Source organism: Thamnophis elegans, chromosome 3, assembly GCF_009769535.1.
Source record: "Thamnophis elegans isolate rThaEle1 chromosome 3, rThaEle1.pri, whole genome shotgun sequence".
Taxonomy (NCBI): Eukaryota; Metazoa; Chordata; class Lepidosauria; order Squamata; family Colubridae; genus Thamnophis; species Thamnophis elegans.
Window position 1 is genome coordinate 38,040,753 of NC_045543.1, and position 12,121 is coordinate 38,052,873.

The 12,121-nt window shown below is 36.4% G+C and overlaps 1 protein-coding gene across 6 annotated transcripts in view; it reads right to left on the minus strand.

Moving 5' to 3' along the window:
* The window catches only part of GSK3B (glycogen synthase kinase 3 beta), a 131,886-nt gene that overhangs the window by 14,769 nt on the left and 104,996 nt on the right, over positions 1-12,121 (minus strand). For 2 of the 6 annotated variants that reach the window (XM_032214092.1, XM_032214093.1), the window contains 4 exons: positions 8,707-8,745; positions 6,922-7,008; positions 5,369-5,555; positions 3,207-3,305 (listed from right to left, as the gene is read on the minus strand). In XM_032214092.1, coding sequence (XP_032069983.1) covers positions 3,207-3,305; positions 5,369-5,555; positions 6,922-7,008; positions 8,707-8,745 — 412 coding nt within the window. The remainder of the gene's footprint in view (positions 1-3,206; positions 3,306-5,368; positions 5,556-6,921; positions 7,009-8,706; positions 8,746-12,121) is intronic. The other 4 variants (XM_032214094.1, XM_032214095.1, XM_032214098.1 and 1 more) reach the window with 2 other exon arrangements.

Sequence of the window (12,121 nt, forward strand, 5' to 3'; positions counted from 1 at the left end):
GCTTGAGCTCAGCCGAAGTGGGGGGGGGGTCTGAAAGCAAGGGCGAGATGAAGCTGACTGCTTCCTCTTTGCCTCCTCTCCCAAAAGCAGTCTCGGGCGCAGCCACTTTTGCAGCAGGAGACTCAAACCGGCCTTCCGAAGGATACTGTAGCAGCAGCTATCCACAATTTTTTTACCCTTGTTTTGTCCCGATCCATGTGGCTCACTGGGCCACATGGGTCGGGATGAAATAATGATAAAAAAATTGTGGATAACTGCTGCTACAGTACTCTTTGGAAGGCCGGTGCATTACTTGGCCTCCTGCTTTTGTGGCCATAATCGATGGCAAAAGCAGCCGTACTTGCTGGAGGCCACGGCCTGAGCAGCACCCGCAAATCAGCTGTTTTTTGAACGGCTCAACTGATCCGATTAAGGAGTCGAGAAGCGCGGAGGTGACCAGGGAAGGGAAGGGCTTCCTCCTGTACTTGCCACGGCATCCTTTCACTAGGGCTTATTTTGGGGAGAGGGCGTATATTTACACCCACCTCAAAAACCAGGCAAAACCCAGGCCTGGGCTTATTAGCAAGACATGTCGTATTTTCAGGGAAACACAGTACTAAGCTGGCAGGAATAGCTAACATCCTAGAACTGTGATGGCAAACCTATGGCACATGTGCTGGAAGTGGCATGCAGAGCCATCTCTCTGGGCATGCGAGCTGTCACCCGTTGCTCTTTCAGGTTCCAATGCGCTATCCAGCTGGTCTTCCCATGGGTGGAAAACCAGAACAGCAGCCTCCCAGTGCACATGTATGTCCAAAGACCAGCTGGCCAGTGCGCATGCATGTGCTGGAAAGCAGAACATCATCTTCTGCTGCTCTTCCAGTTTCTGGAACACACACATGCACGTGCTCCCATTTCGGCATTCGGTGCCGAAAAGGTTTGCCAACACTGCCCCAGAAGATAGGCTCAAGATCCAGATGCATCTTGATCGACTTGAACACTGGACCCTATCTAACAAAATGAAATTCAATGTAGACAAAAGAAAAGTCTTACACTTAGGCAAGAAAAAAGTACACATACAGACTGGGTGAAAGCAGGCTTATTAGCAGTAACTGTGAGAGGGATCTTGGAGTTTTAGTCGACAACCAGTTAAATATGAGCCAGCAGTGTACGGCAGCAGCCAAAAAAGCCAACAGAATCCTAACATTAACAGAGATACAATCAAGATCAAATGAGGTACGAATGCCACTCTATAAAGCCTTAGTAAGACCACATTAGAAAACTGCATCCAGGAGAAGGGTAATGACCTCTTGGTAGCAATGGCAACTAAGAATTGTTAACAACTGGAAATATTAAACTTGATCACCACTGGGTATACAATGAATATGTTAAAAGCACTTGTTAGATAGTCTCTATCTTTGTCAAGCCTGAACATCATGTTTTGTTTTTATATGGGAGGTTTATACATCTACTAGTAGTTGTTCTAATAGGTTACAAATGAAAGTAAATAGTCTCTGATATGGAGGATATAAAATATTAAATAAATATCTAGGGACAGTCAGGGAGAAGGAATAATCGATACTATAAAAGGATGGGAGACTTTGGCTCTGTCATTTTGGATATCTAGAACCCGCAAACACTGCTTCAGTTCAATGTTAGCAGGTCTCAAAGCAGGAAGTGCTGAGAACACAAGATTTGTCACTTTAGGGTGGAATCTAGCAAGGTAAGACGCACTAGGAAGGCCTTTGTTTAAGAACCACAATTGATTTGGGCAAAATGATCACTAAACAAATCATGAGAGAGTGGGGAAAGAGAGAGAGAGAGAGGATGTAAAGATAGTTGGTTGTTGCCACTTGATTTAGATAATTTTTTCTTGTTTCTTATGAAAAGCACAAGGCAGAGAAGATGTTCTGGTCATCCATTGTGCTATATCTGATTGTCTCGACTCAGATGGGAACTAGGAATAGAAAGTGAGGCTGACACTGTGTACTTCTCCTTCACTTAAATCAGAATTATGCACCAGTCTGAATATCATCATCATCATGACTACTCTTCAAAAGAGTAAAAATAAAGAAGTCCTGAAGCAATGAGTGAGTGACAAAGCACAAATACACTGGGAGCTGTAGTCAGGGACCTGCACACAAACAATTCAGGTCTAATAGTCACTTTTCATTGACCAAAGCAGCATTGAAACCCAATATTTGCCTAGGTGAGTTAGCAGTCTTTTTAGGAATGCAATGCTCACCTCCACAGTATGAAGATGGAACTATAATTTGTGCCCCAAACTTTCCCTGCTTCACTATACGCTGGTCAGTTCACCACAACTAGTGAGGATCCCATCGGTGGTTGAACAAACATAAGATACCTCTCACCATTTTCACTTGAACATGTTCATGCTTTTGGACAACACTAGGAGAACAGCTTTAGTTGTCAGAGAGCTTGCAAGATACACTGCAGCCCTGAGTAAGATTCTTCTTCTATGAAGAATTAGACGCCCAACTCTCAGTTTATTTGGCAACTTTAATGCAAATATATCTCCTCATCACCAGTAACAACTTTCTGTTTGCCTACCATAAAAAGACCTCCTTGGATGCACCTTCGCTCTAAGTTTGGCATTTTATTGATTATGTCCTTGTCAGAAGAAAAGGAAAGCAGGATGTCAGAGTAATTAAGGATGTGTGGTGCTAACTGTTGGACATGTCGCAGGTTCATTGTCTCTAAAATGAAGCTCCACATCAGACTCAAAAGATGACCCAAAGGAAGCAAGGCTATGAAAAGAATTAATCTAGTTAGATTGAAGAACCCCAGCATGGCTTCAGCACTGGCTGAAGACTTAGTAACTAAGCTTGTTGACCTACATCTTGCTAGCTGTGCAAGTCTAGAGCTATTAGGGCAACAATTACAGTGTCTACCTGACTGTCCAACATGTGGCAGGACATTTCATGCCAGAATTGGCCTGACCAATCATCTCTGGACACATCACACTTAGTTGTAATGTAACTAATAGTGGTAAGGTCTTCATCTATGATGCTGGACAAACAACACTAAACCTTTATGTAATTTTCTAAACCTTTATATTAAAGATTTATGATAAATCTATAAAATATATTGATTCAAGATTAAATAGTGGTAATAACACTGGGATGGTCAGCATTGTGTCACTGAAGATTGTGGGTGGAAGAACTGCACACCAAGAAAAAATATGGTAGATATAAATATGATCTCACCTGAGGCTGCTGGAGTATTGGTAGAAGTTGAAACAGCGGCTTGATTTCGAGCATGAGCAGGTATGAGGATTGCTGCCAGAGCTGGATTGCTTGACAATTCTAGAAGGAAGTTGAAGAAAGATCATTTATAACAAAGCACAATTCAATTATCTAATTTAGCAGACCTCCTGATGAAGCCAGGAATGTAAGGAAGCTCTATGAAAAGTTATATGATAATCATTACTGTCATGGAAAAATAGAGGAATAAGGTTAAATCCCACCAGTGCTGACAAGCACACTGTGGTGAGGCATATGGGAAGGACAGAAGAATGCCAATACTGTTTCTAACATTTAAAAAATCCCTTTTCTATCAAAACTGTAGATCATGTGCCACAATCTTTTTTTCAAAAAACTAAAGCAGACAATCCATTCATAAGCAAGAGACTAAAACAGGGGATGAGTAGAAAAAACATTTCAATTGCCCCTTAGGATGCTTCCAGTTCTGGGTCCCCCCTTTTGGACTGCAAGGTGCCCCTGCTGTGTTTATGCAGCTAATAAATGAAGTGTTGCATGAACACCTGAAAAAGGGAGTTTACCTGGATGACATTTTAATCTATACTGACACAATGCAGGAACATATAAAACTAGTCAGAGTAAAATCTGTCTGGAGAGCCACTAACAAGCTGCATGGATAATTCTGACACAGACAAATCAATGATCTAACTTAGCATGATAAGATTCTTAAAAAGCAGCTGTGCAGTTCAAGTGCTACTGGGCATCATCTAAAAAATATACACATTTTGGAGGGGACTATAATGAAAAATGCTCAGGAGTGACGAATTACTTTAACTTTTTGTACAAATAACTATTCTTCCAAATGGAACTGCATTATTAATAGTAAAGTCCTACACATATGTATTAAGAAGATTCTTGGCCTTTTGGCTAAGATCAAATGTATACCTATTCAGATGCAATTTATTCCCAGCTATATAGGATTTTTAAAATGATTTTCCTACGTTAATCTATCAAAACATTTCTAATTAAAAAGTACTGTTTTTAGAAAAAGTATTATTTTTACTACTAAATGAAGGCAGGAAAAATAATCTGAAAAGGGGTGGTCTCCCTTATAGTACTGAGAAGGACACTACTTTAAAAATGTTTCCTATGATAGCAACAAAGAAACTATTTAGTTGGTTACTTTGTGTCTTCAGCAAGTTTGGGCTGCAGACATGATACCAAAAAATATGAAACCAAATAATGATTCTATTTAGCAATATCAATAGCATTTAGACTTACATACCGCTTCACAGTGCTTCATAGCCCTCTCTAAGCAGTTTACAGATTCAGCATATTATCCCCAACAGTCTGAGTCCTCATTTTACCAACCTTGGAAGGATGGAAGGCTGAGTCAATCTTGAGCCTGGTGAGATTTGAACTGCCAAATTACAGTCAGCTCGCAGCCAGCAGAAGTAGCCTGCAATTCTGCATTCTAACCACTGAGCCACCATGACTGTTTAACAATATATTTAGCACTATTTGAAAATATGTTTAATCCCACTCTGTGTATATGCTTGCTATTTTATATTTCAGAAATAATCTTCATTTTAAAATTGACTATTTGGTGTTCTTACTTATTCATTTAATTATTGCACTATGGACTATAACCTCATCTACATTCATTTATTAATAATTCATTTAGGAAACGACTTGCCAACTATGATAGAGATCATTTAGATCAGTGGTAGTCAACCTGGTCCCTACCGCCCACTAGTGGGCGTTCCAGCTTTCATGGTGGGTGGTAGGGGTTTGCTGTAACTCTGCTTTATAAATTTTATAAAGTAAAGTTACTTCCCTACTTTATAAATCACCATCACTGGAACTGGTGGGCAGTTAGAAAATTTTACTACTAACAGAGATACAAAAGTGGGCGGTAGGTATAAAAAGGTTGACTAGCCCTGATTTAGATTATGGATTCAATTACTTTTTACCTCATTTCTCTCTATCAAGAATGAACTGGTTACACGCACACACAAACACAAAATGCGCAAATGTTTCCTTCTGTTCCAACTCTCTAATCTATGCTAAGGAAAGAGTACTTTCTTTTGAAGTGCCCAACACTTTATCCATTATTCATTCTAACTTTACTTGAGAGGATGCCATATTCTGGCATGTTTCAAAATTACCTTGAGTAGTGAAGTTAAAGAGTGCAGGTTTCTCTCGACCACTTGGCAATTTGATGTTTGGGTCCCGTAATTCATCAAAGAAAGAATGTGCACATGCTTCCAGTGGAGTCAGGCGGGCAGTTGGGGTATATTCCAACAGACGGCTACATAGAGCTATTGCTTCTGGTGGAGTGCGGGGTCGGAAGACCTATGGGGGGAAAAAGAGGGCAGGCTGACCATTTTGTTTTACTCTTATTGACAGACTATGAGCCTGAACCAATAAGCTGATGCAGGTATTGTTTTTTGTTTTTTAAAAAGCTAACATCAGATTTTTACCAACTGGCTAAGGCAAAAATGCTTACTGGCAAGGAACTATACTGAATAATGTTGAATTTACAAAATCTCTGAGGACATGACGGACATCCAGCACCAATCTGAGGAAATTTAGGCTCAAAGGAAATAATACCTTTAAAAACATAAATGATGCCGCTAGGTTATGCAGAGGGGCTGGAAAAGAGGAAAAAAGCAAGTGATGGGATATTTTGAGGATTGAGTGTTATATAATCCCATTTAATTAGAACTAAATCCAAAACATAGATTTGGATTTATCAAACTGGTTTACACTAGCTAATTTGTTAATAGTTTTAGTGGTTATTTTAAATTACTTGGCAAGGAATTAATTAAAATATTGTGTATTCTCAACATGCAATCATCACTTTTGCACTGCATATTTTCTTGGAGATTCAGGACTGCCTTAAATGTTAAACTTCCTGACAATGAAAACAATTAATCAGTGGAATGGGTTGACTCCATAGATTGTATTCTAGTTCTAAACTGTTTTTTCACTTGTGTGGAATGTGCCTATAGGTCTTGGGAGGATAAACAATGGTTAAACCTTAATGTATTGTGTGATAAACTGAATTCACAGTTCTACAAAATGAACACAATAGCATATAAACCACATGCAAAATCAAATGCAGATCTGCATAAATACATTTTTAAAAGACGCATTAACTTCAAGAACGTGGAAAGTGCTTCAAAGTTATTCTAGCCTCTAATTTAGACAGGGGGAGACTGAGCCTAATTTTATATACTACTATAAAAATGATGAGTTTTTGCAAAGTAATCAGAACTTGTGAGGGAGAGTCCCAAATACCAGATTAAAACAGAACAGAATAGAATTTAGAGTAAATGAAAACCAAAAGAACCAAAATATAATCATTTTTCAACCACTATATAAAAATCCCAAACTAATGGTGAAGCAAGTTTGCATTTTTTTGACAAGGCACCTTTGATGTAACAGAGTGTTGGGATGATGAGGGAAGAGTACAACTCTTCCTACTCCATCACTGGGAACACCTCTCACTCACTCATATACTTAAACACCCATCCTCATATAGCTCCTTTCTTCTAATTGCACTGAAATCCAGTTTTTGATTTGTAGGAGAAAACTGTGTGAAAGGGAAGATGCTCCCAATCCATACACTAGACAATTTTCCCTCTGTAAATGGACTTGAAAAAGCAGGATTTGAAATCCTGTGAATGTTGTTTCATCTCACTTAGCCTTGCCTTACCTTATAACTTAAGCCAGGAGAGTGATGAGGCACTCTCAGCTGTTCTCCTAATTCTTTCATTCCAAGAGCGGCAATTGCTTTATAGACCTGATAATTTTCAGATGAAAATAATATGAGGGGAACTATTGCAATAGCAGCTTCTGAATAGAAAACACAATACAGTAGTAATTGTGCTTGGGCACACATTTTGAAAGTGAATGGATAAGAGATTGAAAAATAGTCTTACACATGTAACAACATATGATGAGATGAACAGTGGGGGATAGAATTTAAGAGCAAAGAAATCAATGCATTAGTCCAAACTTTTCCTTTAGATATCCAATTTGGAAACTAATTTGGATTTTTATTCTAAAGTGTTTTCACTGATTCATTAGATGTGCATAGTTTTATGATTCTTAGGCAATTTTGAGATGTATTAAAATGATATAGGACATTAATGTCACATTATTATTATTTCAATACCAATAGCATTTAGACTTATATACCACTCCATAGTGCTTTAAAGCATTCTCTGGGTGGTTTACAATATCAGCATATTGCCCCCAATAATTTAGATCCTTGTCTTAGAGTCCTCAGAAGGATAGAAAGCTGATTCAATCTTAAACCCCGTCACCATCAAACTCAAGACTGTGGGCAGAATTAGCCTGTAATACTGCATTCTAACCACTGTGCCATCAAAGCTCCTGGTCATTTAAAAAAAACCTCAGCTTCTTGCTTTACACTCTATTTCCTTATTTCAACTTGTTCTTGAGAAAGTTTCATTGCTTTTCTGTTATGGGAAAACACAAATGCTACAGAACAAGGAAATGTAAAGTATTTTTTCACTACAAGTCCTGGGTGAATTGTATGATCTTTCTTTGAAACAGAATATATGAATTTGGGAATTTTCTACTGAGGATGCAATTATTGCTTTTTGAAATCTCATCAAAAAGTGAAATCTGTATGTTTCAAATTCTTGTTGGGAGTTTGTGTAGTAAGATCGACAATTTTTTTCCTCAAGGGAAAACAAACCTCTTAGCCAGATAATTATTCTGAATGACATTTCAGTACATGATTACTAGATTTTGTTCAATCTCCAAAGGTGATACAAACAAAAGGCAATGGATGTCATGGAAGCAAGGATGCTTTGTATGAGGACAGAAATGAATGGAAGACTATGGAGAATTAGTTTTAGCTATATTCCCTTTTCTTACCTTATGCCATATTTCTTTTGGCATAATATTTTCACACCTTTTTGTGATCTATACAATGTTCACTCATAAACACATTACCCATATAGTATCTCTGTCCCAATATGAAATTTCAAGTGCAATTCAATCTACTGATTACAGACAAAGGGGATATTTGCAAAGAAACACACTTAATCTTGTATCCGCCGGATCTTTTAGAATATAAATCTTATCATCTCTAATTATGACAATTTTTAATTTGCTTTTCTTTATTTTGAGGGAAACGATTAATATAGCATTCACTAATAAGCTAGCAGAAATTATTCTCATATATCTCCTCATGCTCTATAAATTAAAATTAAAGCAGCCAATATAATTGCAAGCACTATCAGGGAGTTATTTTTCTTTGGAAACTTGAAATGAGTCATGAGATGTTTGCATAAATGTTGAAAAATGTAAATGTTACTTCTATTCCCAAACATCTAATTTTACACAAGGAAGAGAATTTAACTGACTGCTCCTTGGAGTCTAATAACTTGGTGTAAAGTTTTCAGTTTTAATTTTCTATTTCCCCGGCAATTAACCTGGTGATATGGAAAAAAAATTATATACATACCCGTACTCCTGAGGTGAAATGTCCTGTTCCTGACGAGTCCTAAGGATGATAATGCAGTGAAATAATCCAAAGAGGGGGAGTCAATCCAAAAGAATAGTCCAGCAAGGAAAAATATATCCAATATTATAAGAAATCCAAAGTGATGGGGAAATATTAAATGTTTAATACAATTAGAAATTTTAAACATCAGCAGCAAGTCCAAACTCAAAAAATTAATAAGAATATTTTTGCAAAGCTGAGGCATAATATAGAAACATTTTACTTTAATGCATGTTCCAATGCCAGTGGTTTTACTAAAAAGTAACAAAAATATGAAATCAAATGTCTGTATAAAAGTAAGATTATACTGAATTTTCAAAACTAAGCTATAGATCTCCTCCCTATCTTGGAGAGAGATAGACACAGGAAGGAGCATGAGACATGCAATCATGCATAGACTCATTTATTCCTGTTTATTTTTTCCTAAAAGCACAACTGAAAAGTGTTCTGATATAACACTTCTAAGAGAGAGAATCATTAAGTTTCTCATTTCTAAGATGATCACTTTAAATGTCTATAAACTACACCAGGCCACCGCGGATTATTCTTCATCTTGGATTGACTTCCCCGCCAATGGATATTTTAGCATTTAGATTTTTAGCTGATATTTCATTAGGATGCTTCAGGAACTGGACATGACACTTCAGGAGTGATGGTAGGATCTAACTTACTTCCCCCTTTATTGTGGTTTCCTCCCTTATGCCCTCAGTCCTTTATAAGTGCAGGGGATTTATGTTTTTTTCTTTTTTAAGAACAACTGATGATGACAGAAAGACACTGCATTCTTTAAACTCTTCTCACCCCAATCTGTTCTAATGCTTTATTCACCCACTAAGAACTACTTAACCACATACAAACAACCAACATTAAAAGCAAGGGACTGTCACAGTTACAGGTCAAGCAGTCAGTAATACACTTTGCCAACACTTAAGCACAATGGGGCTACTAAAACAAGGGATGTTTTCAGCATTCTATTGTGCATAGGTGTCAAAGGACATCTTGTAAAGTTCAGTGTTACCTGTGAACTGCCCTCACTATTATGTTTTGAAGATAATAGTTACTGTTTTTCATGTAGTTTTCAGTGAGAGAATTGCTTGCATAAATAATCCGCGGATTAGTTTTTAGTCTGCGGACTAAAACTTAGCACTTGGGTCTAAAAGCCGGCCCGTCGCAATGAAATCTATTGAATCTGAAGCAATCTTGACCAAGGAAAAGAGAAGCTGACAACACAAAGAATAATGCAAGTGGGCAGACTAACCTTTAGTATGCAGACTAAATACGGCCAAGTAAATGCACAGGAAAGCCACAAGCAGAAAACTAAAATTAAAGTGACACATGTGAATGCTGACTAGAACTATATGATTTCAATTATATATTGCAAATTATATTTTACTATAATCACAGATAGTATATTAATTAATTTGCACAGTTTACTTATTAATATAGTATGTTAAATGACATAAAATGCCATGCTGGAAAAAAACCTATCATGAACATAGCCATGTAATATACCTCTGTTGAAAGTTCCAACTTTCTCCAGGATATGCCATTTCATTTTCCTCTGCAGCAACATAGGTATTACCATTTTGTAGCCCCTAAATGTGTTCAATTCGCACTGCACTGTTATGGAGAGGAGAGTTCTATCTCTCCTCACTTATGTTCCATTTCTGCCTAGTTATTCTAATTCCCATATTGATATCTTTACATATTTAGTACATTAAACCTAGTACTGTTTTAGGATTTTTTGCCCATCACTTCTTTCAGCTAAATATTCTTTTTATAGTTCTTGAAAACTTAAGATTTGACAGTATTGGTAACATCTTTTTATTTTATGGGAAATTTTGTCTTGGCAATAAGTTTATAAGATCACAATAAGGTTTTCAAAAAGAAATAATGGTTATTTCAACTTATTTCAAAAAATCTGACGTAATAATTTTTGTCCATTAAAATTTAGGAATTATATTCATGATTTTATTTGGACATGATTTAGCACTGTGTATTATCTTGGAGGCAAAATATTAGTGAGCATCAATAAGATTTTTAAAAGTGACACATTTTCCAAGTTCAATATAAATTTCTATATCTTTGTTCCACATGCTCTACCACCTACAGTTAAGAACACAGCACACTGGAGAACAAGTATTATAGAATTTTACTTGGCTGTAATAGAAATATTGTATTCAGCAATAATGCTTTGCTAGTGTTTTTTGAGTGAAACAGGACTTCCGGAACTGCTCATTAAAGGCATGGAACAGTTCTAGCCACTCAAACATTATTCTCTGAAGCACTGCTGGAAAATCCTAGCTGCTGTGTTGAAATGTAGTTAACTGACAGTATGAATGAGGCTACAATATGATGCTGAGAAATATTGCAGACGTAGCCTATTCAACATGCAATATGAAAGAAAACAGCAGCTATATACCACAACATAGTCGTCTTAACATAAAAGAGAAAAAGGAGGGAGGCAATGAATGAAGTCAAGAAATAAAGAACAACGCTACATACATTCTGCATGAATCCAGCCCTACTCACTATGTTCTATCATGGAACTATATTGCATTCAGCAAGTGGTTGAGAATTCTAACTTTCATTTATAAAAAGGTGACTTTTTAAACTACGAGTTCAAAAAGTGGCAAAACTAAAGGTATTTCTCTTGCCTTAAAACTTGTTTTATTTGGGGAGGGGGGGTCAATAAAAGTGATTTTTTTTAACAAGGACATGTGGAAAATGTACTAGTGATATTACACATTTATGAAAAGGAGCCAAAATGAGAAATTTAATAATTTTTTTACCCTGAAAGAACTGTGCAACTATTGAATACTTATAAAAAACTATATATACTTGCTTTTCACAGAACAGTTTCATAAAGTTCTTGGCAGCCCAATCATAAATTCATTTTACAATGTGTTTATCCTGCCATTAGTATATGACATCATTTACTTTATTTATTAATTAGTGTTGACATACATTTTAAATCTTTTCAGGTAATCATATCTCAGATTCTATAGTTTTTAAATATACTATAGCTTAAAGATACTGTATATTTTAATACATAATCAACAAGGTACTGAATTTTAAATCAATGAATTAAAATAATTGAGAATCAGTTATTACAAACTCTTGAATTGGCTACTTGTTGATATAAATACACTTGCAAACTCTTCAAAACTAATTTGACTCATTTATTTTGATTTTTTGGGGTTTTTTACTCATGGTATGTATTTGTTTTTCAGTTTGCTCTAACATACTATTCACTATAATACATCAGAATGGAACATTAATTCCTTTCATTAAAAGTTGGAACTCAAATCTTCAATAAAAAAGGAACACATTATTAGTCCATTGGGTATGCTTTTTCTTAACTATAACAAACAAA